The sequence below is a fragment of the Sorex fumeus genome, unplaced genomic scaffold, assembly GCF_029834395.1.
Source record: "Sorex fumeus unplaced genomic scaffold, SorFum_2.1 ptg000039l, whole genome shotgun sequence".
Classification (NCBI taxonomy): domain Eukaryota; kingdom Metazoa; phylum Chordata; class Mammalia; order Eulipotyphla; family Soricidae; genus Sorex; species Sorex fumeus.
The window spans coordinates 29140441-29163206 of NW_026606096.1; the positions used below are offsets into that span (position 1 = coordinate 29140441).

General features: G+C 40.5%; 2 protein-coding genes across 3 annotated transcripts in view; one reads left to right on the top strand and one right to left on the bottom strand.

Moving 5' to 3' along the window:
* The window catches only part of LRBA (LPS responsive beige-like anchor protein), a 600455-nt gene that overhangs the window by 334511 nt on the left and 243178 nt on the right, over positions 1–22766 (top strand). For both annotated transcript variants that reach the window (XM_056119139.1, XM_056119141.1), the window contains exons 38-39: positions 691–837; positions 3327–3463. In XM_056119139.1, the coding sequence (XP_055975114.1) occupies positions 691–837; positions 3327–3463 (284 nt within the window). The remainder of the gene's footprint in view (positions 1–690; positions 838–3326; positions 3464–22766) is intronic.
* Positions 7235–8542, bottom strand: MAB21L2 (mab-21 like 2). The gene has a single exon (XM_056119146.1). The coding sequence runs from the start codon at positions 8438–8440 to the stop codon at positions 7361–7363; it is 1080 nt and encodes a 359-aa protein (XP_055975121.1). The 5' UTR covers positions 8441–8542; the 3' UTR covers positions 7235–7360.

Below are 22766 nucleotides of genomic sequence, written 5' to 3' on the forward strand. Positions count from 1 at the left end.
GCCCAACCCTCTCCTCCTGGGCTTTCTGTTGTGTTTGCCCCCAGGGTGCCTCAGCCCTTTAGTTTAAACACCAAGAGGAGGTCGTTCTTAAGCTGCCACTAAGCTCCTACACTGCCTGGCTCTTGGGTATTTGGGTCAGGACTGAAGTGGGTGGAGTGGGGAAAGGACCCTGTGATGGGAGGAAGGAGGCTGGAGTAAAGAGAGGTGAGAGCTACTGTTGCTTCCACTCCAGCCTCGCAGTCCAGAGGCCTCTCAGACCTCTCCCACAGTCACCCTACCCCCATCGCTTCAAAATGTTTTCCTTGGGAGAGTTAGCTCTTCTTTTTAATTTTAGTGTTATGTAGGTATTGTTTCCAAAACCAGGTTCTGATTTTTTTTTCTTTCCTGCTAACAAATTTCCCCGAAATGTACTACTTTGCACTTTCTCCTGCCCTAACCATAAGTAAATAAATGGTTTGGTGAATGGTGCAGGGGTCAGATTTAATGGGATTAGGATGCTTGTTCAGAGCAACATTAGACTAGGCTTGAGGAATCACATTTGTCAGCAGAAGCACGTGTGTCATCCCTGCCATCTCCCTGATGACTGTGTGAAATGACTGACCGTCTTTGGCCACCTCTCCTTACCTCAGTTGCCTGCCTCTCTGCCCAGCTTTTCCCAGCACCGATAGCTTTCTCTCCTTTTCATTTCAGCTGCAGATGAAGATATCCTTGCTAAAGGCAAACAGTCCATCAAGAGTCCGGCTTTAGGAAATCAGAACTCAGAGAACGAGATCCTCCTGGAAGGCGATGACGATACTCTGTCCTCCGTGGATGAGAAAGATTTAGAGAATCTTGCGGGTAAATTCAGTGGTTGTGCTGATACTTCAGCTATCTTGGGGCCAAGCACACAATCACTTACTTTTTCAGCTGTGACCACTACGACTACCAAGTTGACACCCACAATTACATTAAATAAAGTTGGTTTTTGTTCACCCAAACATTTCTGCCTCATCTCCAGTACTGGTTTCCTTTTGTTTTTCTGTTCTATTCTGTCTCTTTACCCTACTCATCTATTTCTTTTATGAATGCTTTTCACTGGGAAAAAAAAACAGTTTAAAAGCAGCAACAATATAGAATTGCTTCTCTCCTCCCACGGGATTTACCTGTAAGGGAGAGCTGTTGCTAACATTCTGCCTGTTGTTTTTAAATAAAGCTTCAAGGCAGATGAGCTATTTGCTTTGATATACAGGTCTTACTAAACCTGCTGCATATGCATTTTAACTCTCAAAAAAATCCATTCCAGGAAAGCTATGGCTCTTCACAGGATTCACATATTTTACCCGCTATAGGAATTTTGATTTGCACTCTGCAGATTTTCAGTTTTACTTCCCTTATGGGAAAAATTCTCTAGTTTAGCTTGAAACTTTCACCATTCATTAATGCCTTTCTTTTCTTAATGCGGGTGATGCTGTTCCTTTAGGAGGAAACTGATGAGTAAATTTCTATCGGTGAAAATTAGGTGATGCCCCATTTTGTTAATTCTTACTTCAGACCAGAAATCTTTTAGTAAGTGAAATATCTGTAACCAATGCTGCCGTGCAGGGAATGATAATAAAAAGCCAAAAATAGAATGTGGTATCACCTCTGATGCCTGTAAAGTAAAATAAAATTAGTTACAGTACACTCTTAAGAGGGCAGGAGAGAGTGTAAGGTCGTCACCACTGTTTTCTGGTTTTTCTTCCATCTGCATTTACCCATTCCCAACTCCTTTATTTTGCTCTATCCTTGCTACTAGTAATACATTCATACAGTAATAGAGGTGAAAGGGGAGTTTAATTATATAATCTTGACAATGGCAATAGGATTAAGAAGTAATCCACACTAATAAAGTGGTGTGGGTTAGAAATGAAGTGGAAATTGTCAGGGGTCTTCTGTAGGACCTGGGCTGCCCTGGCTCTTGCAGCTGTCTGCTTACCCTGTAATTGAATGTCTGAGAGTGATTGAAAAAATGTTATTTCTTCTCAGGATTACATGCTAATGTACAGGGGGCAAAAGGAGACAGCAAAAGAACACAGAGCTGCTTATTTCATCCATTTATAGGGATGAGCTTTGGGAAATCACGGTTGTTCTGCCGCTATCTGCTGCCCATCTGCAAACACAATGTATTTGTACATGGGGAATAGAGGGCAAAACCTGCTCTGATCTCCGCAGAGCATCCCTCCTATTGTCCTCCTGGCACACATTAAGATTGATGTGAGATTAAGGACCAACACCCTTCTAACAATCGATGGAAATGTCAATTCATCTGAATTTTGAAACAGTTATTCACTCATTGATTACCTGAATAGGTGCGCTGTGGTTATAGGCACTGTATTAATTGACAACTGTAAGTGCCAATCTTCTCTTGCTATTTTCTTCCTCTTTAGGATTTGGGTACTGAGGAACTGGCATGGCATTTCCAATTCTTATTTTATCTCCCTCCATGTAACTATACGCAACAGAAATAATTGTCTTTTAATTCTTATGTTATATTTAGTTCTAATATACTTTATGCATTTCTGTCTGTAGTGAATCTATTGTTTTCACTAGCTGGCTGATTTGTCTCTTTGATAAGCCCTGTGGAGATTTGATTATTCCAATAAAAATTCATTCACTTGGAAACCCACCCTCCAGCTGTTTACTCCCAGAGTCCCTGAACTACACTAATATTAGATTTGAAAGCATTGAACAATATTTAGCAGGGAAAGGCTGGCTTAGAAAAGAAGTCTTTTTATCAGTCTTCCATGAGGCCAAGTTCCTTTGGAAGAGGTTTTGTGTCAGCCTGGCACGAAAGATTTATTAGAGAATATGGTCTAATGTTTCTTACTTCACTAAGCTAGTGATCTTTTTGTAATCGTGCATCAGCCAAACTCCAAGCTAACCTCTGGCCTTGGACGCCTATCGAGTCTTCCTTGCTCCTGGTTGTTGTTCCATGTTGGTGGATAGCCTGAGGCTCCTTTTCTAGATGGAATGTGGATGGACTCATTTAGGCAGAGTCACTTTCTTGCCAGGAGATTAGACCAAAGGTTTGCAGACTCTGTGAAATAAATGCCTTCCTACTTTTCTGGAATTATTAACTGCTTATTATTAATGTCCTCGTATGAGGATCCTGACTTTGCATTTTCAGGGGAAGATTGGGATGGGCTGACTCTGTGAGGGTAGAAAGAGTCAGCAGGCAATTTGGACCTTGGGGTGAGAGTTTTAAAATTAAATTTGATTTCTGTTTGAATCTGATTTGGGGGGTGGGCATGAATGGGAGGGAGAAAATGTCATTCCACCTTGGGCAGCTTGTGTTTTCTCTTTGGCAGGTCCTGTTAGCCTGAGCACACCAGCTCAGCTTGTGGCCCCCTCTGTGGTAGTCAAGGGCACTCTCTCCGTCACCTCCTCTGAACTCTATTTTGAGGTGGATGAAGAGGACCCTAACTTCAAGAAAATCGACCCCAAGGTGAGGAGATGGAGCTTCGAGTTTATGCTCATGGCTTCCCCACCCCCCGCCCCCCTTAGGATGGCCTGTGGGTGCTGATGCTGGATAGGATTGCTGTTGGTAGAAGTGGGCAATTTGGATTTCTTGCTGAATTGCTTCTGCCCCATGTTTAAGGCAGCGCTCTTCTTTTGCTCACAAAAGCTCCCTTACGAGCTCGTTAGATTATTGAAGTTCATTTAGATTCAAAAACAATTCCTACTTAATTGCATTTATCATTAGCTCATTCAGGGGTAGGGGGAGGACCTCAGGGAATATTGGCATAAATATATTTTGCCTCAAAGGGTCCAGAGGAAATTAAACTTGCAAAATTCAGTGAGAGGGAGTGTGGGATTCTTTGGTTTAGCCATTAAATTTTCTGATTTTCTGGCTGTGATACCAGTATATCACTCTCATTGCTTTGTCCTCGTGACTTACTACTCTGTCGTGGACGCAAACACTTCTTGTGTCTGTGAGAGCTACTTCTGTTTCCCATTCTCTGTAGCTGATTTTTACAAGGCACTGCATAATTTCCTATTCATTTAAATGAAAATTCAATTCCCTTTAAAGTGTATTTCTGATTACTGTGCAGACCTTGGCAACTTTATTTCACTAAGAAACATTTGTGAAACATAAAGCCCAAATCAGTTTTATTTATTGAAAGAAAATGGTAGAATTTCTTTTGAGAGTCAACAGTCTCCTTTTAAAAATGAGCAAAATAAGCAACCTGTAGAGAGGAATTGGTTTGGAAAGGTGGAATGACTTATTTCACAGGCTGACAGTAATAACCACATTCCGAGTTCATTGGCAGATACTTCTTTGGGTTTGTAATCATCTGAATAACTAATTTCTAGTCATATAGGAGTATTTCAAAGTAGTTAATAAAAATATTCTCATTTTATTAAAATCTGTAAACAAATCTCATGCAATTTTTCACACTTTATTTTAAAAATGCTGCCTCTGTCAAGACAGGATCGTTGAATATTGTATGTCAGAAAGGCTATGATATAACTGATGATTGTTAGCTTGGTAGTTCAACTAATCCAATATGGAGAAATGTTTCGTTCGAAAATTAACATCAAGTAGAAAATATTTCTGCTTTATTACACGATTGAACTGTGTAACAATGTATTTTAGTTCCTATGGGGGAAAAAGATAACCAGTGTTATTTAAACTCTCTAGTTGAGCATACTTATAATAATGTCTTACAGGTTGAAACTTAGAGTATTCTGTTTTTTAGACATACATGGCTTGAAATATAAAATGTAATTTATAAAGGCATCTGATGAATTGTTCTCAATCTTACAACCTCTCAATCCTTGTGATTAGTCTCTTTGAAGTTATTTGTGCTTCTAGGAGAAGTTAAAACTTCTATTTTTCTCTAATCTTATTCTGTGTAGCGTCATTAAATTGATTTTCTTTCTCTATTGCTGTGTGCTAAAGGAATCTTTTAGCCCCATCACTGAAATTGTCTTGTACTGCTGTAACCTGCCTAAGTTACAGAAATTTTAAATGTGGATTTATATTCTTCAGATGTTTTAAGCTAATAGTTGGAAGAATTTTTAATTTGGTGTAGATGTTGATACTGTCAAGTATTTTATTATTGAGAGCCCTTGTGTTACTGTAGTATAATTCTCTTTTTATATTGGTGATACTTGCATCAAATTAAATAAAAGGGGAAATATAGCGAATGGGAGACTTATTTTTGTCAAAACCTCGAAACATTGTTTTTCTAAGACAGTTGATGGGAGTTAGCTGTCAAATGTCTAATGTGTAGATGTTTTGTGAGTGGAAAGATGGTCATTTTAATGATGCCATTTTAATCTTTTACATTAAATACTGTACTCTTAAATCATTTCTTTGTAATCACCTGTTAGTTGTCTTGAAGGTGTTCTTAAAAATCAGAACATTTTTCTCAGAGAATAAAAGCAATTTTGTTACTTAATAATTAGACTTTTATTCTGAACCCCTTATATTACAAAGATTTTTTTTCGTATGTACTGGAAGACAGACCAGCAAAAGATAGAACTTGAAGCAGTAGTGATGATTTCAGGTCTGATAAGATGGTTTATATTTCTAACAGAGCTATTTTTACTTAGGGAAGTTTTACCAGGGAGCCTTAGAACTTCAGTGACCCAGGCATAGGGCCCTGAGTAGCTGCCTTCTTTTCATCCATCTCTGCTGCCCTGCCCCTCATCCCTTTTTACACTCCCCCGCCCCCAAACTTCTTTTTCTGATCTTTAAAAGAACATGTTCTTCTGCATCTTTCATTCATGGAATTTCTCAATGAAATAATAAGACTGATTCAAAGATTCAGTTGTAAGCATTAAAGGTTAGTTCACATCTGATGCATTCTGTACCTGTGTCTTACTTTCACAGGTCTAGTGGAGTGTATAGTTGTCTCCAACATCAAGGTTGACCAGTTCTTTTGGGATACTTTCAGTGTACTAATTATTTTGTTAAGTGTTAAAGTTGTAAATTTAAAATAAGCCCATTAGAAAAGCAGGAAGAGGCAGGACTGAACAGACTTTTCCTTAATGTAAATCCTCTAAGAGTAATTTTTATTTGGGCATAGGGAGATATCAGAGACTTTTTTGTTTGTTTGTTTAAATTGCCAATAAGAAGCTTCAAAATAATTCTGGGAATTTGATTTTAAAATGCCATAGTATGCCATTTATAATTAAATCATTTAAAAGACTGAATTATTTGTAAATATGATTATTTGCTGGAGAAAAAAGGAATAGTGCTGTAATAATTTTACTCTTCAGTATGAATGATTTGCTTCTTAAATTATTATTTAAATATTGAATTATACAAATGATTGAAGGAAAGCAATCAACTGATCATATTAACTATTCAGAAAAGACTAGCATTTCCTTTGTATTTTATATTCAGTGGATTTTAGAAATTATTGCATAAGAAGCAAACCTCTTAATAGTACTGTGAACTTTTTTCTTTCTAAATATGTTCTTTCATGCAAAATATGATCACTTTTCTCAAGAGTGAAATTAGAGATTAATTTGTTTAAATCTACATTATAGTGGGTAAAAATTATTTTTTATTCTTTTCTAATTGTATTTGTAGGAGCTTATATGGATTAAATTTACAGTCAGTTGAATTTGTAAATTTGGCAAAAAAGAGCTCTGATGGACTCTCCCTGCATTAGTTCTTCTAGTTCATCACATCTTTAACATTGTAAATTATAGATTGAGATCTCACCTGCCTTCATTAAGAACAATTCACAAACAGCCAACTACAATGGAAAGTAATATTTTTATTACTGTTTCAACAAGACTGCTTAGGGCAAGGGGAGAGGTGCGAGAGAGGGAGGGGCACAATCCGACATTGGCACTGAGATACATTTGACATCAGCAAAACTTTTTTAAAAGAGAAAATTTTACATATAATTAAATACTTTTTTTCACTTGGTGACAACATTCAGGCAACCCAAAACAAAATGAAATGAGAGAGGCGGGGAGAGAGGAAGGGAGAGGCAGGGAGGGGTGGAAAGAGGGAAGGAGGGAAGGAGAAAAAGAAAGAGAGGAGAGGAGAGGGGAAGGGGAGAAAACTACTATACATTGATTTGAAAATGTACCTTGGGTTTCATTTTGTGGTGGCAAAGCCCGATTGCTTCTTTTGTGTGACCTTTTAAATTCACATTGTCTGGAAGAAAAACAATCACGTTTGTGCAAGAAGGTGGCTTGGGGGGCTTGGTTTGCTCTCCTCCTCGAGGTGGGGGGTGGCGCAGGCCCGGTTCCTCTTTCCAGGTGCCTTCCGTAAAAGTTTGTGTCCCGAGTTGCGGCTCTTGGTGGCGGCCTCGTGTCGCGGGGTGCGGGTGAGAGCGGTCCCGTTCCGTGTCGCTTTTCAAGCAGCCCCGGCACCCTATAGTTTGTCCAGGCTTTTGGGATTGGTGAGGATTTCCCTGGCCAACCTCCAGGTCTGCTTGGCAGCGCTCTCCAGGGCCGAGTGGGGCTTGCCCTGGAAGAGGTCGAGGTTGGGCAGAAAGTAGTGCGGGCATCGGCGGCACTGCAGGCAGGAGATGAGCTGCAGCAGGATGCCGTTGAGCCGGTCGCCCAGGCACGCCTCGTCCCAGTCCGTTTCCCGCGGGTGCTTCTCGCACTCGTACAGCAGCAGCGTCTTCATGTGGTAGTTGTTGAGCGGCTGCCCGGGCAGCTCCAGGTGGCGGTCCCGCAGCGTCTTCAGCACCGAGAGGCACTTGTTTCGGCAGCCGCCCATCAGCAGGCGGTTCTCGGCCTCCCCGAACTGCAGCACCCACGCGTCGCTCTCGGCCGAGCTCTGCTTGCCGGTCAGCGAGTAGCACTCCTTGGAGAGCAAGTTGAACCCTTCGGCCTTGACCTCCGCCACCCGGTTGGGGCCGGGCCAGGGGATGTGGGGCATGGGCCACTGGGCCGCGCTGCGCGGCCAGATACCGGTGCACTTGAACGCCGGCGTGATCTGCACCACGTAGCGCTCCCGGATGCGCAGCTTGACCTCGCTGGTGTCCGCGATCATCTTGACCACGTCCCGGTAGCTGCACTTGTCCACCGCCTGGGCCACCAGCGTCTGGAAGCGCGAGCGGATCTTGCGCGCCGAGAGGTAGCCGGACGCAGTGATGAACTCGACCCACAGGGACATGCTCCGCTTGCGCCCGTCGCTCAGCTTGAGCACGGCGCAGCCGGGCAGCGAGCCGTCGTCCACGAAGTTGAAGACGCCCATCTGGTTGAGGTAGAGCACCACCTCGAACTCGGTGGGCGAGATGACCTCCAGCCCCTCGTAGCGGGCGTCGATCTCGCTCAGGGAGCTGATGAAGCGCGGCTCCTGCACCTCCACCTCCTTGAGCACGTCCGACACCACCTTGCAGACCTCGCGGATGGTCTTGGCGATGGCCGCCTTGCGCGCCTGGCAGCGCTCGGTGTAGTACTTATTGAGCTGGTACACCAGCTTGGCCTGGGCGGCGATCATGTTGGGGCACAGGTCCGGGCTGTACACCGGCGTCTCGCAGTACGTTGAGGGATCCAAGGCTCAGGCGCGGGTGGCCCTGCGGCTGGCGAAAGAGGCGCTGCGCTCCCCACTTTGGAGCCCCACTTTGTTGACTCCGGCTGTCCACCTGGGCTGGCCGGCCGCTGCTCCAGCCGGCTGCCTCCTCGCTGCCCCCCGCTTGCCCAAACCTTCCGCTTTCTCCGGACAATTCAGGGCGCCAGCGACCCCCGAAAGAGCGATCTTGGGGGAGGAAAAATGGAAAGGAAAAATACCTGCCGAGACGGGTTTCGCGTTCTCGCGGCTACGTCAGATACAGATGTGCGCGGGAGAGATGAATGGGAAAGGGGGAAGAGAGGGTGCGAGCCGGGAAGATTAGGTTACCCCGAGGTTAGGCTTAGCCGTCTGCCGTCGAGATTGTCCAGAAATCTGGGACTGAGGTCTTGTAAGTGCCAAAGTAAATTTAAAAATAAAAGGGAAACATTCAGCGTCTCATTGGTAAACTTCTGGGGCTGCCGAGACGTCTTGGCGCGGGGTAGGTGAGCGCCTCTCGCCGCCCCCTCCCCCACTGGAAGGTGAAGGGTGTAATTAATGTCCTGCGAGCGGCGGGGTGCGAGTCGGACCCGGGCTGCCGGCGGTCTGCAGGCGCCCGCACTCGCTGAGCGCGTCTCCTCCCGGAGCCCTTTGCTCTCGGCCCGCTGGCCGCGTTGTTGGGAAGCGGCGTGCTCGTCCGCGGTGGCCTCCTCGGGTCTTTCTCTAGGTGCAAACCGCTGGAAGTTGTCTGATACTCATTTCTGCTCCGCAGTTGGTCTTTTTGGCCCTCCCGAAATCTGTCCTAGTGTGGTGAAGTCGTTGCTTGCGTTGCATCTGGGGCTTAGATATGAGGATTCGAGGGTTTTTCTTCTCCTCCCCCTTCAGGTTGCTTGTGCAGATTCCACTTTCTGAGTCGTCTCTTCCCCTCCTCTCCTCCCAGGTCTCTCTCGCCCTCTCTCTTTCTCTCTTTCCCCCCCTCTCCTTTACTAATCTTTCTCCCTTTTCCTCCCTCTCCCCCTCCTGTCTCCCTCCACCTCTCTCTCTCCCCCTCTCTCCCGCCACCGCCCCCCCCCCCCCCGTTATTTAGTTTATGAATGGTCCAGGGCCATCATGAGGGGGGTGGAGCTTCAGTTCCTACAATCGCTCTCCGAGCTGTCAGTGATTTAGCCAATCCCAGAGAGAAGACAGGCATGCTCGGCTTGGCGGACAGTAGCAACCGCCGCTGCACTTGATAAAGAAAAGGGGGTAAAAGGAGAAGTGAAAAAAATAGAAGGAGATAGTAGAAGTCAAAGGCTTGCACACATTTCCCTGCAGCCCCTCATCTTTACCCTCCTCTTCCATCAGTTGCGAGCAAGAGTGCATAGAAGGGTTGTTCTCGACCCGGCTGGGATTTGGCGAGGGAGAGTAGCTGTGGTTCGGAAAGGTTTACTTCTTTTCCGCTATCAATGTAGCGAGGAAGGTGCAAAGGCTCGCAGAATTACTTTCGCTTGGAGGCTAGTGGGAGGAGGAAGGAAAGTCTGGAAAAGGACCTAAATTTTTCCAGATTTTCTCCTCCCACAAAGTCTTCCTTCTCTTTCCCTCCTCTCCATTGTTGCCAAGAGTCCGAGCAATTGCTGAGATGTGCACCGGTGTATGTGAGGTGGTGGAGTTGGAGTGGATGTGGGTGAAGGTTTATTACCATAAATCTCTCTTCGGCAATTTCCATATGCTGTGGGGAATTGTGGCAGAGAAAATAGCGCGGATACTTTGATAATTACTTCATAATTAAGATTCAGATATACTTATTCATGTTAGTTATTAGAAAATATGTTTAAGATGTGAGAAATGGTGCCTTTTCTGGTAGGTTTTTGGAGGGTATACTTTTAGATTGAAATAAACTACTAAAATTGTTTCTTAAGTTTAGTGAAAAAACAAAGTAAATGTGAACTTCAGTTAAAGTTTCCTTAAAATGTTAATGTTGTAAATCTAATTTAGAATACATTCTCAGCCGGTACAGAATTTCACTTCTAAAATGATTTTATTGTCATAATTGACTCTTGCTTTTAAAAGACTTCACTGCTGAAAAAAATCTATAACTATCTTGTTATTGATTACACAGATGGCTTCACTCCTCCCTTGGCATTTCAATGAAACTCATGCGTTTGCTTTTAGTATATGTATTATCTTCTCAAGCTGTACCCGTTGTAGCCTTTCAGTAATCTTGGATGGGGGGAAAGCTGGAAGGAGAGTTACTGAGATTACTTTAATAGTGAGCAATTTTTTTCTGGATCTCAGGTGTCGGGTTCCTGAGTCTTTTAACAAACAATCTAAGAAGTTTTTTTTTTTAATTTTAATCGTCGTATTCTCCGATGATGGTATAAGAATAAAAATCTGTGAAGCATTTGGGCGCAGTCTTCTTTAGAGTTCGTTTGCGAAAACCTGGTGCGCTGCGTTTGCGGAGCCCCTTGGGAGGGCTTGATTCCCTGATGCCTACGGACCAGGTGAACCTGATCTCAGTTGCCGAGGGAGAGTTCACTCTTTAGACCTGTTTGACACCCGAAACTCGGACCTCTTTGATTCTTTCTTGCCTGGTGGGGACCAAAAGCTGCTTTGTCAAACCTTTTTCATGCGGGTTGCCATAAATCCCTATCCAAAGAACCATTTGGCCTTTGAAAAATTTCCTTTTCTAAGAATTCCTGCGGACCGGTGTCTAGGAGTTGGGAAGAAGCATCGGAAGTGGGCTTGACGCGACGCCCTCAGCGCTTGAGTCAACTAGTGCCGCGCGGCCGCGGGTGCCGCGCTGTTGGGGTACCCCCTGCACCCCCGGATCCTTTGGGCGCGCCGGGGGCCGGGAGGAGCCACCCCCCTCGCCCTCGGGGACCGCGCGCCGGGCTGCCCAGGCTGCGGCGGGCACCGGGAGCGGTCGCCGGGGCGGGAGCGAGTCTGGGCTGCGGCCCGGGCAGTTTCGGGGCGGGGACTGGTGGTCGGGCCCCAGGGGGCTTTCCCTCGAGGTTGCCGCTCCGGTCGGCCAGTCGCGGGGACCCCGCGCCGCCCCCGGGTGTGACTGCGGGGGGAGGGGGACGTCCCGCGGGGGCGGCCGGCGGATCCCCGGGCCCCGCGGACCCTTCTCTCCGGCTCCCCCCCAGGCGCCCCTCTCCTCCCGGCCAAGTTTCCCGGTGCCCTGGTCGCCGCATTTCTCCACTTTCCCATCCCGATCCCGAGGCCGGGGGATGATCAGATGTTACAAATGTTTTGATTTAAAAACAACCCATTACCAATTTATCCTGTCCAAGGTAGATGCGCTAGTAAATAATAAATCAGTTAAACAAAGGCGACTTTAATTTATTGCCGTGGTACTAATTAGAAACATCATTCGAGCAATAAACTTAAACACTTCCAGCAAATAATGCTCCCGCTCGCCGGCGCCCTCCTCCCCTCCCCCACCGCGGCCCCCGGCGGCCGCCCGGGCTCCCCGAGCCGCCGCCGCGTGTGCGCGCGGACCCGAGCTTCCTCCGGCTGAATAATTGAAGGGGGAAACGGCGTCCGAGGAGGCTGTAAATGAAGAGCCCCTGTCACCTCCGCTTTTATGTATGTTAGTATAGAAGTCCATCAGCAGCTCCTTGATGGTGTATTAAAACGAAGTGGCAGCCCCTTCTGCAGGAGATACCGTATTCTATTAAAGGAGACCAAGTGAGAGAAAGAAACTCGAGAGGCTAAAAGCCACTTCAAGCCCTCGGACCGATTGATCTGTATTCTCTTGTTATAATCCGTCTCATCATACTTGAGTTAATGAGGCAAAAGAGGGGGAGCGAAATCTGATGGTCCTTGACAAATTCATTAGGGAGGGCTGCAGGACATTTTATTTGACTGTTAAACATCTTGTTTGTTTGGTTTAGGCAGTGCCAACACCAGCAGGCTTCTGCCCAGAACCGGGCTGTTGGGCTGGCTGCAGACGTTCCTGAAAGGGGACCACTTTTAGGTTGTGATGTGAATTTTCTCTTTCGGATTTGTGGCATTCCCTAACCTTCAGACCTCCCTCTCTAGGCTCTCTTTACCTTCACAGCCTTTGCATTGGATGGGGACTTTTTATGAGGGGGTAGATGGTAATGCTGAAGTGTACATGTTTTTAGTTGGCTGTAAACTAAAGTAGGCGTGTTTAAATTTTAGTCTGAAAATTTTCCCATTTCCTTTAAAATGGAATCAAATTCTAACAGTTAAACTAGTTTGGGGAAAATGTGATGTTTAAAAGCTTCAGATTACACGTTGCATCCTATTTTTACTGACGCATGGCTAAAATTTTAATTATTCATTGAATTTCTTCTCACAGTGAACCAGATATGAGTATGGAATCTGGGAATTCAAAAAAACTAGCTTCATCCAGTTTTATACAAAAGAAAATTGGAATATTTTCATCTGAGGACCTCATATTTTAAATTAGTAGCAGAAACTGGGTAATCTAATGTATGGTAAAATAGGGTAATAAGTTGACTGAATACTTAAAAATATGAAATACTTTCAGTTGAAGAGTAGTGAGTAATTAAACTTGAATGCTAATCTTCTAGTATTTTATTCTAAGATAATGATGCAGCTCTTTAAAAAAATTAATGTTTATTTTCAGACATAGTTCAATTGGGAAACTTTCTTGTGGAGAGAACTCAGTCATATTTTCCTTCAGCAGTTGACATAAACAGCCTTAACCTAAGTGCTTTGAGAAAGAACCCTATCTTCCATTTATAGGAAAACAGTATCAGAGAAAGAAGAAAACTAATGTTCTTTGCCTGTCGTTTTTATACATTCCTGCACTGCTGATGAAGCTTGAACTGCTGGAGGGAATGTGTGGATTTGAAAAGAAATGATTCAGTAGTTCATGTTGTGTTTCTCAGAAGCAAAACTAAAGTAATGGTTGAAGTCAGTGCTTCTGTCCATCTGACAGTTATAATCCTGTTTACATTGCCAGAGAATACAGAGCCCTTAAACAGTTTTCTTTTTTTGCTGATCTTTATTTGGAAATGTACTTATTGAATTAATCTTCAGAGCTTTTTAAAACTTATATCGCTGAGACTTAAAAGATATCCATTATTTTATTATGTATAGAAATAGCATGCAGTATTTCAATAATCTTTACTAAAGAGTCTATCCATGTTTTTGATTATATGATTTTTCTTTCCTGGAAAATATTTTATAAGACTTCAAAAAATTAATCAGATTATTGACTTGAAAAAAAGCACCCACTTTTCTGAAGGATATGTGCGTGTGTTTTCCCGCAAAGGCCACATGTGCATCTGTATCTATTTTATATATTCTTATTTTTTAAAATTTAACTTTAAAATCTTTTTCAGCTGTTGATTATTCCGAAGGTTTTTATTAAATATACTTGATTATTCAAGAAATTTACAGCAATTGTTGATTTTTTAAATTTTTTTGGTCCAAATATAAATGGAGGAATCAATAGCTATTAAAATTTTTAATTTAAACAATTCCATTAATAACAGAATACTAAATAACCCACACGCAGTTTGTTAGTGTGTTAGCTGATGAAATTTTATTGAGGTACTTTATATTAATATGTGTAAGGAGCTTTGACAATGTTTGCCGTTATTATACTAGTCCATTGTATTAAAAGTCTTCATAAAATCACATGGTCTAATTTTCCAAAATACATAGATATCACTGAGATTGTTTCTAAATTATAGATTATTATTATCCTGGAATCAATCTAAAGGATAATCAGTAATGGAATGTTTTCACTGTGGTGCCTATTATTTTTAAATGGTCAATCAAGCTGCTGAAACAAGATTTTTATCCTCCCACAAAATAGTTTAACTTCGTCCCCCCTCTATCCCCCACCTAGTTGTGGTCTTTCTGATTGCTTGCCCAATTTGAGAAGTTTAAATTTAAGATTATGTTGTGGCAGGTAAAAGCAGTGCTTTTAGCTTTGCATAGTAAACTTGTTAAAGTTTAGTGAAAATAAATTCTGGTTGTACTTTATTGTTTTCTGGACATTTTGAAGTTTGTTTGGATTGCCTTGGATAATATATATGATTAGTGATGTTTATACCTATTAGACTTTTACAAGTCTAATTCTTGTATTATTTAGTAGGATGGGAAAATCAGGAGTATCATGCTAGATTTTTTTCCTTCAAGTTGAACAGTAACTGTTTCTATGAGAATTTCATTAAGCTTTACATAATTTGACCTCATCAAAATGAAAGTAGAAGAACTTTTATTCAAGAAAATGGTTATAAGTCACTTTTAACATGACTGCAAAGTAACTTATTTTTTGAGTTAGAATATATGTATTTTGAGTTAGAATATAAATTGTTAATTTCACAAGTTTTATTAGGGTATTTTGTTGGACTTTTAATATTCTCACTTATGTTAAAAGTTGCCTTTGCCCTTATCAAGAAATCATTTTGGGTTTTTTTGTCTTACAAAATACATTTTTGAGTTGTAACGGTGGCTTTTTTTTTTTATAGTTAAGCAATTGTTCTGAAAAGTTAGAATAAGATTCACTCTTTCCTATCTTCTTTTCTCTCTTCCTTTCTCTGTCTTTTTACAGTTTGGACTCATTAATGTTCTGAGGTAAATATTAAATCTTCCCTGTAAATAAACTTTTTAAGTTTCATAATTCCACTAAATCTTCAAGTGAAAGGGCTCTTTGAACTATTTGAGGAGTTATTGTTTGTTATTTGTATCTCTTCCACCTAGAACCATATCTTACTGGTCTTTAAATAATAATTCTAGAAAATATGTATGCAAGTCAGGTTTAGTTGTTATTGAACTTGATGCTAAGAAATAAAGCTTTTGATTTTATTTCACTACATGATATTAAATTTTATGGCTTAAGTAAAGTGTGAGCTCTTTTTTTTAGTAAGGTAACACTACTGACTCATATACAGAATATGTCTTAGGAATCTTATGCCATCCCTTCCCTCATTTGTACATTTCCTTGTGATCAGTGCCAGATATTTAAGAAACAGATGAATGAGATTAGGGATGTAGATTATGCCTGTAGAGAGCTGTACTTGGTTTAAAAATACAAAACTTGGCTCTGCATTCTGTATTTTTTTCAAATCAGAGATATTCTGTTGGTCCTGTGTTTAAAAGGACCATTTGAGCATTCATGCTCTGTGGGTAAGTTTTTATTATAGAAAAACTAGTATTCGATATGCCAGACACAGTAACAGTAACAGTCTTATTAAACATCTTGATTTTTTAATAACAGTATGGCACCTCATATATACTGTTAGATTATAGTATTATAATTATATATATTGTAATTATAGCATTACTTGTAGTAATATTCCGTCTATGACTTTAGTAGTAATTTGGCATCAATCTATCACTCTCGTAAGATTACAGGTAAATTTTAATTGACTTTGTTTTTTGAAATGACAATGTTACAAATCCTTTCAACATTGTTGATTAGAGTAAAAATGATACGCTGAGAGGTTTCCCTGATTCCTTATTGTGGTTAAACAACAACAAAAATTCTTTATTTGTTCTAATCTGTGTATAGAAGACATATGTGTGCTATAAATGAAATAATATTTGATGACCTAAGGAATGGAAACTTTTCCCTTAGCCATCTGAAATAGAGCTAGGATCTAAAACAGCTGTCTTGGCCTATGTGTATCAAGGTTCTGCCAGTCTGTTTCTTTCCTGAATTTTGCTTTGCTGTCTTCGGATCCTGAGCAGCCATTCTTATTTTCTGACTGCTTTTGCCTATAGACACAACCAGGGCTAGTAAGTTTAAATCCGTGCAGAGTGAAAAATCTTTGATCTACAGCTACGACTGTTTCCAAATGATTTGCTTGCTGGAACCAGACACTATCCATGCCCTTTCACTTTGCTATCAGATAGGTACACACAAAGGACCTGAGAGGCTACCAGATGCACAGTTAATCATCATATTAGATAAGCAAAAGGTTCCAACCATACTTAATTGGATCTTCTCTTTCTAATAGTTGTATATTCTGTAGTACCTTGTTGGTTAAATGCTGCACAAATCTAATCTTTTCTGCAAATTAGTTAAAACTTTCTTTAAAATGTATCAATTATAGATGATATCAAGATGAGTCAAAATTAAAAATCATATATATATTTTAATACAAGGTAGTTGCTGTCAAGTAGCTTACCTGAATAGATAAGATAAAGGAAGACAGGTTTTTGTTTTTTTAAGAGCCCAAATTTTTGTCTTTTTGTATGCAACCTTGATCAAGTACCCTATGTTCCTTCTTTTGTCTATTGTTAAATGAAGGGATGGATTAAGAATTTTTTTTCTCTTTTAGCTGTAGAAATCTAAAATTTCCTACCAGAACATATTAAAGTTGTCTTTAACATTTTTACTGGTTTCAAGTCATAAATCATTTGTAAAAAAACAGGTTTTTAGTGCCGCTCTAGGTATATGAAGTTTTTTAAATTAAAAAAAAATAGAGGAGAGTAAGTTTACAAATAGTTATGTGTTTTCTATTTTAAGAGTAGAGGAAATTGCCAAGTTATATATTGGAGACAGTTGTGAGGTACAACTCAGTAGTAACTTGGAACAAATTCTGAGAGTGTACTAATTATTGATAGGAGATTAACCACAAAAACTATGAAAAGGGCAGGCTATGAATTCTTGGGTATATAGAAAAACACTATATGCTCTAAGATGGACACTGCACAGATTAGTAGAATTTTTTTTTTGCTTAAATATTGAATTATTTTCAACATTTTCAGTGTTTCTGACATTTTCATTAAGATTAGCTATTCTGTAAATATTAGTTCTTGAAGCCAAAGAAAGTTTAAGTTCACAGTTAACTTTTAAAAATGGAATGGTCAGTCATCTCCTTAGAGAAATGGTATTTCTCTGAGCAACTATCGTATTACCATATTCTCGTTGTATTAAACAATAGATCCAACCAAGGAAATGGTTTTCAAAACATGTGTCAACTAAAGTAAGTAAAGTTTTATACTGCTTTCCCATGCTTTTCACTTGTTTTCATCAGAAGATCTGACAAGCATAAAAGTGTTAACATCTTTTATTTTACAGATGTTCTGAGTTTTCTCTCAAGCTGTAAAAGATGCTGTATCAGAGTAGCGTGGTAGGAAATAATTTCAACACCTCCTTTCACTTACGCACTAACTTGTTTGCCTAAGCGTGTAGATGGTTCTGGTGGGAAGAAAGTGAAGCAGGAAAAGATAACATTTAGAGATCTAATTGTTCCCATTTCGAGATACAGATCAATCTGTCTGCTGTACTATAAATTCTCTCTAAAATAGCATTGCTATTGGCATAGTTGAGTTATTTTTACTTCTGTTGTGTTCACTGGGAGTCCCTCATTAATGCTAAAGGGGCGCCTGGTGACCACCGAGAGAGTTGTTGATGGACACTCTGTGGGTTTGCAAAGTGCAAACCTAAAGGACTTGAGATGAGAAATGCACGGCTATTTGTGAATTTATGTTTTATCTCACTTCACTTGAAAATTTATGAGTAGCGTGGCTTAAGGGTGCTGGAGTTGTGTGTTCCAGGGCTTGCCCCTACTGATAACACCCTTGTTGGCGTGAAAGTGCAATGCAAATTATGACAGTTACAACCTTCTGTTTTGTTTAACCTGTCAGTAGATTTCCTGGCTCAGTGCTGAGGGCAATGGTGTGTTCAGCTAGTCCATATTCACCTAAACTTAAAAGGTCAGGTTTCTACAGGCAAGCCTAGTCAAAGCCTAATTGATGAGGAGGGCAGGGAGACAGAATTTACTGTTCTGTTGGCTAGTTTCATATCGTTAGGTTGTCCTGAAAGCATCAGGCAGTCACAGCCCCTTTCATGTAAGTGCTGACCCTAGACAGGAGCTGACAATCAAAGGAGGCAGCCACAGGAACCAGTGCAAGTAGGCTATTGATTTTTCAGTTAGGTCTAAGTAGTTTGTAGTATGGGTAATGGGTGACAGAGGCAGGTATGTCATTATCAATGAGCTCCAGAACAGTAGCGACAACCCTCTCTCATATTTCCTTCAGCACTGACAGTATGCATCCAGAGGCGGTCAATAAATCGCCCAACCTTTAACTGACAAGTGACTTGGAGGTTTAAGTTGAGGGGTAGAACTTATAGAGCCAAACTTCTCCACTTGAGAGAGTGCTGGACCTAGCACGGGAGTCAACTAATTATATTGTAAGTTTTTGAAGTTTTGAATTGGAAGGTCTGCAATTCTGAAAGTCAGGGTTCACTTTCAAGCTCTTGAGAATTTGAGAAACATAATTACTTTGTTAAGAAATAAATAAGTCAATTGTTTATAAAGATATCCTGCAATGAAAGAAGATACCCTTGTTATAAAAATTCAGTGGTTACGATGGATAAAATGATCATTGTATGACTCTAATGCAAACCTGAAAGTTCGTTAGTTTGTAACTGTACCCCATGGTGACGCACTAGTTTAAAAAAATCAGTGGTTAGTTATTACCTCTCCAAAATCTGTTTCAATTCTTTTTTGTTTGTTGAGGGAGATGTTTGTCATACCTGGTTATACCCAGTACTCCCAAGTCTGTGCTCAGGGATTAGTTCTGATGGGGCTCGGGGGACCAGCCAGGGTGCTGAGGATGGGACCCTGGTCGGCTGTTTGCAAGGTCTTACCAGTAAACAGGCCCCTTGTTTTTAATTCTTAAATTTTTTTAAAAGAGGAAACCGATTTTGAACACACACACACACACACACACACACAAGCTTAAACCATTTCTAAATGTGATGTATTAGCCACTAAGCAGTTGCTATTTGACCTACAAATGCGTTTTATATTACTTTTCACAGTAAATAGTCAGGAATAGAACATTTAATGATTAAAGTTTGATGAATTATGGTTGCTTCTGAATTTATAAAGAAATAAGACCAATTTTTGTTTTAAAAGCTTTTCATATGCTTATTTACATTAAAAATAGATACAATTTATGTTCATATAAACATAAAAGTGTAACAGGTTTTGACTAAAATTACATGTCTTAAATGGGATGTAAAATAATTTGGAGAGATTTTAAATTTAAAACAATGTCTATTTGTTACAAAATGTAAGTAATATAAAAAGAAGATATTGTTTATAACTAGAAGCAGGAGTTTGGGTCGTACCAGGATCCTTGGAAACTATCACATGCTTACATTTTGGGGAAAACTTTAAACAAATTGAAATAAAACAGAAAAGTAAATGTTTTTTAAAACTTCCTTAAATAACTTATCACTATGATATCTTGTTTAACATTGTGATATTGTACAGAACCAGCATTTAAGTCTGTAGTATCATCTAGCTGTGGAGTACCTTGCATGGCCACATGAATCATTTTCATTTGTCCAGTGCAACTGAAGATTCCTCTCTTTTCAGATATCTACACCTAACCTGAAGGTTAATGCACACTGAGTGTATGGAGACTTCAATCTTTTCTTAAGTGTTTTAAGTTTCTGTGATTCCTCTCCCACCCACCCCACATTAAAAAAGTGAATATTAGAGAAATAGAATATCAATTTGAAATGTGGTGAAAAATGGCTATTATTAATTTGTTATCTTAATTTTACTTGTTTATTTGTTTTTTAAGAGGTTTTTTTCCCCTGTATATCAGTCAAAACCCAAATCTCAAGCATTCCAGACCTGCGCTGTACCATTAAGGCACATTCCTGGTCTCCATTGTCTTAATTTTTTTGCTTGTTTGTTTTGTGACCACATCCGCCAATGCGCAGGGTTACTCCTGTCTAAGCGCTCAGTTATACGGTCCTCCTCTCAGCAGTGCTCGGGGACCATATGGGATGCCAAGAATAGAACTTGGGTTGGCTGTTTTCAAGGCAAATGCCCTACCCGCTGTGCTATCATTTCTGGCCCCTGTTTTAATTTTCATCTCTTTTTTGCTGTGGGAGCACGGGAGCCACTTTTGGAGGCCACACTAGCTGTGCTCAGAGCTTAGTCCTGGCTTTGTGATCAGGGATCACTTTTTTTTTTATCTCTACCGCTAATGCTTATTAACGTTTTCTGAAGCATTTCATATCTTTCCTATTATATATTGCTTTCTAAATTTTTGATTTTTTTCATTTGGACTCTATTTTATTTTATTTTTTTATTAGTGAAACACCGTGTGGTATAGTTGTTGACCTTACAAGTTTTTGTACTTGGTTTTTGGTCATACAGTGATCGAGTACCCATCCATCCACCAGTGCCCATTCTCCACCACCGATGGTCCCAATAACCCTCCCACCCTTCCCATACTTACCCCCATCCCATCCCGAATCTGTGACTGGGCATTCCCTTTTGTTCTCTCTCTTTTTGGTTGCTGAGGTTGCAAAAGAGGCATTGAGTGGCAAACATGTTCAGTCTATAGTCTACTTTCAGCATGCATCTCCCATCATGGGAGAGTCCTCCCAACACTCTTTACTTGCTGTTACCTTCTCTGTCTGAGCTGCCCTTAGGGATCACTTTTGGTGGTACTCAGGAGACATATACAGTGCTGGGGATCAGATCCAGGTAGACTGCATGCAAAGCAAGTATTCTACCCACGGTCCTATTTCTCTGGTCCAACTGTCTTAATTTTAAAGAAGGTTTGAGATTATGTTATTAGAATTTAGAAAAGTGTTCTTCAAATTACCCTGGATTAGTCATCTTCAAAGACTTATGGATTCTTGAAATATGATTCCTTTTAGAGTCATTATTTCTCCCTGTTATCACTCATTCACCTAATATGTATTTTCAAATGGATTAGACATGATATAAAAATTTACCTGAGATTCTTTTGATCTTCATTAGTTATAAAAATTATATGTAATGTCCTACTTCTTTTGTAGTAATTGCAAAATTTCTTCAATAAAGTGTTCTTTCAGGAATAAAAAAAACTGAAGAAAAGGGGACAAATTAAATTTTCATGAAAGAAAATCCTAATCAGCAGTGACAGTGCAGGAGAAAGATGATTGCCACTTGGTCATTGTGGAGAGGCACTTAGATTTGGTGTCAGTGCTTCTGTTAATGATGACTAATGTCTTTCTTGGAGCAAGTGCATGCTCCAACATACTGCTGCAGCAGAGAGAGAGACAGAGAGAGAGAGAGAGAGACAGAAAGAGAGACAGAGAGGGAGGGAGAGAGACAGAGAGGGAGGGAGAGAGACAGAGAGGGAGGGAGGCGGGGGGGGAGAGAGAGAGAGAGAGAGTGCGAGAGTGCTCAACGTTATGCATCACTCAGAAAAGCCATTAGGTACCCTAAAACAAAGGTTTTTGGATGCAATAAGTTTGTCAATCTATTATTAGGTAAATAAAACATAATTTTAGTATATAGTCACAACATATTTTAAAATTATTTCACGTACAGTACTGAGAAAGTATTTTAAGAATATATTGTATAAATCAAGGAACGTAAATCAAGGAATGTGAATGTGCTTCCTATTTTATTACAAGAATGGGTACATCCATTTCCATTGCACAGAACACTTGTATTAAAATTTTGAAAAAAGGGAAACTTGTAGCATGTATTTTTAGACTGCATGACTGTATTCTGAATAAATACTTCATAGTTACAAAAAAAGAATGAATGGCTCAAAGGGTCCTTTTAGGTCTTTTAATCTTAAAGATATTCCTTACAAAAAGAGACATGTGTTATTTCTTCAGCTTTTCCCCAAAGTGTAAGACCTTTCAGAAGGGCATTTGCAATGCTTGTCATATTTTTTCATATACATCTTATTGGCCTGACATGTCTTGAGAACCATGAGAACACAGATGTCATTGCATTCAGACAACACTAATTACTCAGGGATTTTTGCAGCCTCAGTGCTTGCCTGTAACTGTCGATTATGATTGTCCATGCAGCTTACATTGGGGACACTTTGCACATGAAAATAGTGAGACTCAAAAATCGTGAGACAGGCTTTTTAGTCCCCTATTGTTCTCCAATACAACTTGGAAGAAAAATATTCCTGACACATCAGTTTCATTCAGTGTTTTGCATTTGAACCATGTTTTGGCAACATTTTTCTTTCTGAAGTAAGAGTGTTATGCTTTAGTGTTCAATGAAATCTATTATCCATCTGTTCTTGAACCTTCTGGTACAATCTTCTACATTACTGTGTCTTCAAGCTTCATGGGAAATATCTTTATGTAGCTTATAGTTTGAGAGAAACGCTAATTGTGGTATGTATCTTTTGAAAGTGACAGTACAAAACAATAAATATGTATGATGCGTTTTCTGGTGTGCGATTTAATGTTTAATGAGAAGCTGCAGCAAATATGGTTAGACTCAATTTAGATAAGTGCAATCATCTTAGGCTTTTAACACAGGTCAGTTCTTTTCTTTGTTTAATTTTCTCT

Coding starts and splice junctions, on each gene's coding strand:
- MAB21L2 (XM_056119146.1), bottom strand. CDS start 8,440: ATGATCGCCGCCCAGGCCAAGCTGGTGTACCAGCTCAATAAGTACTAC.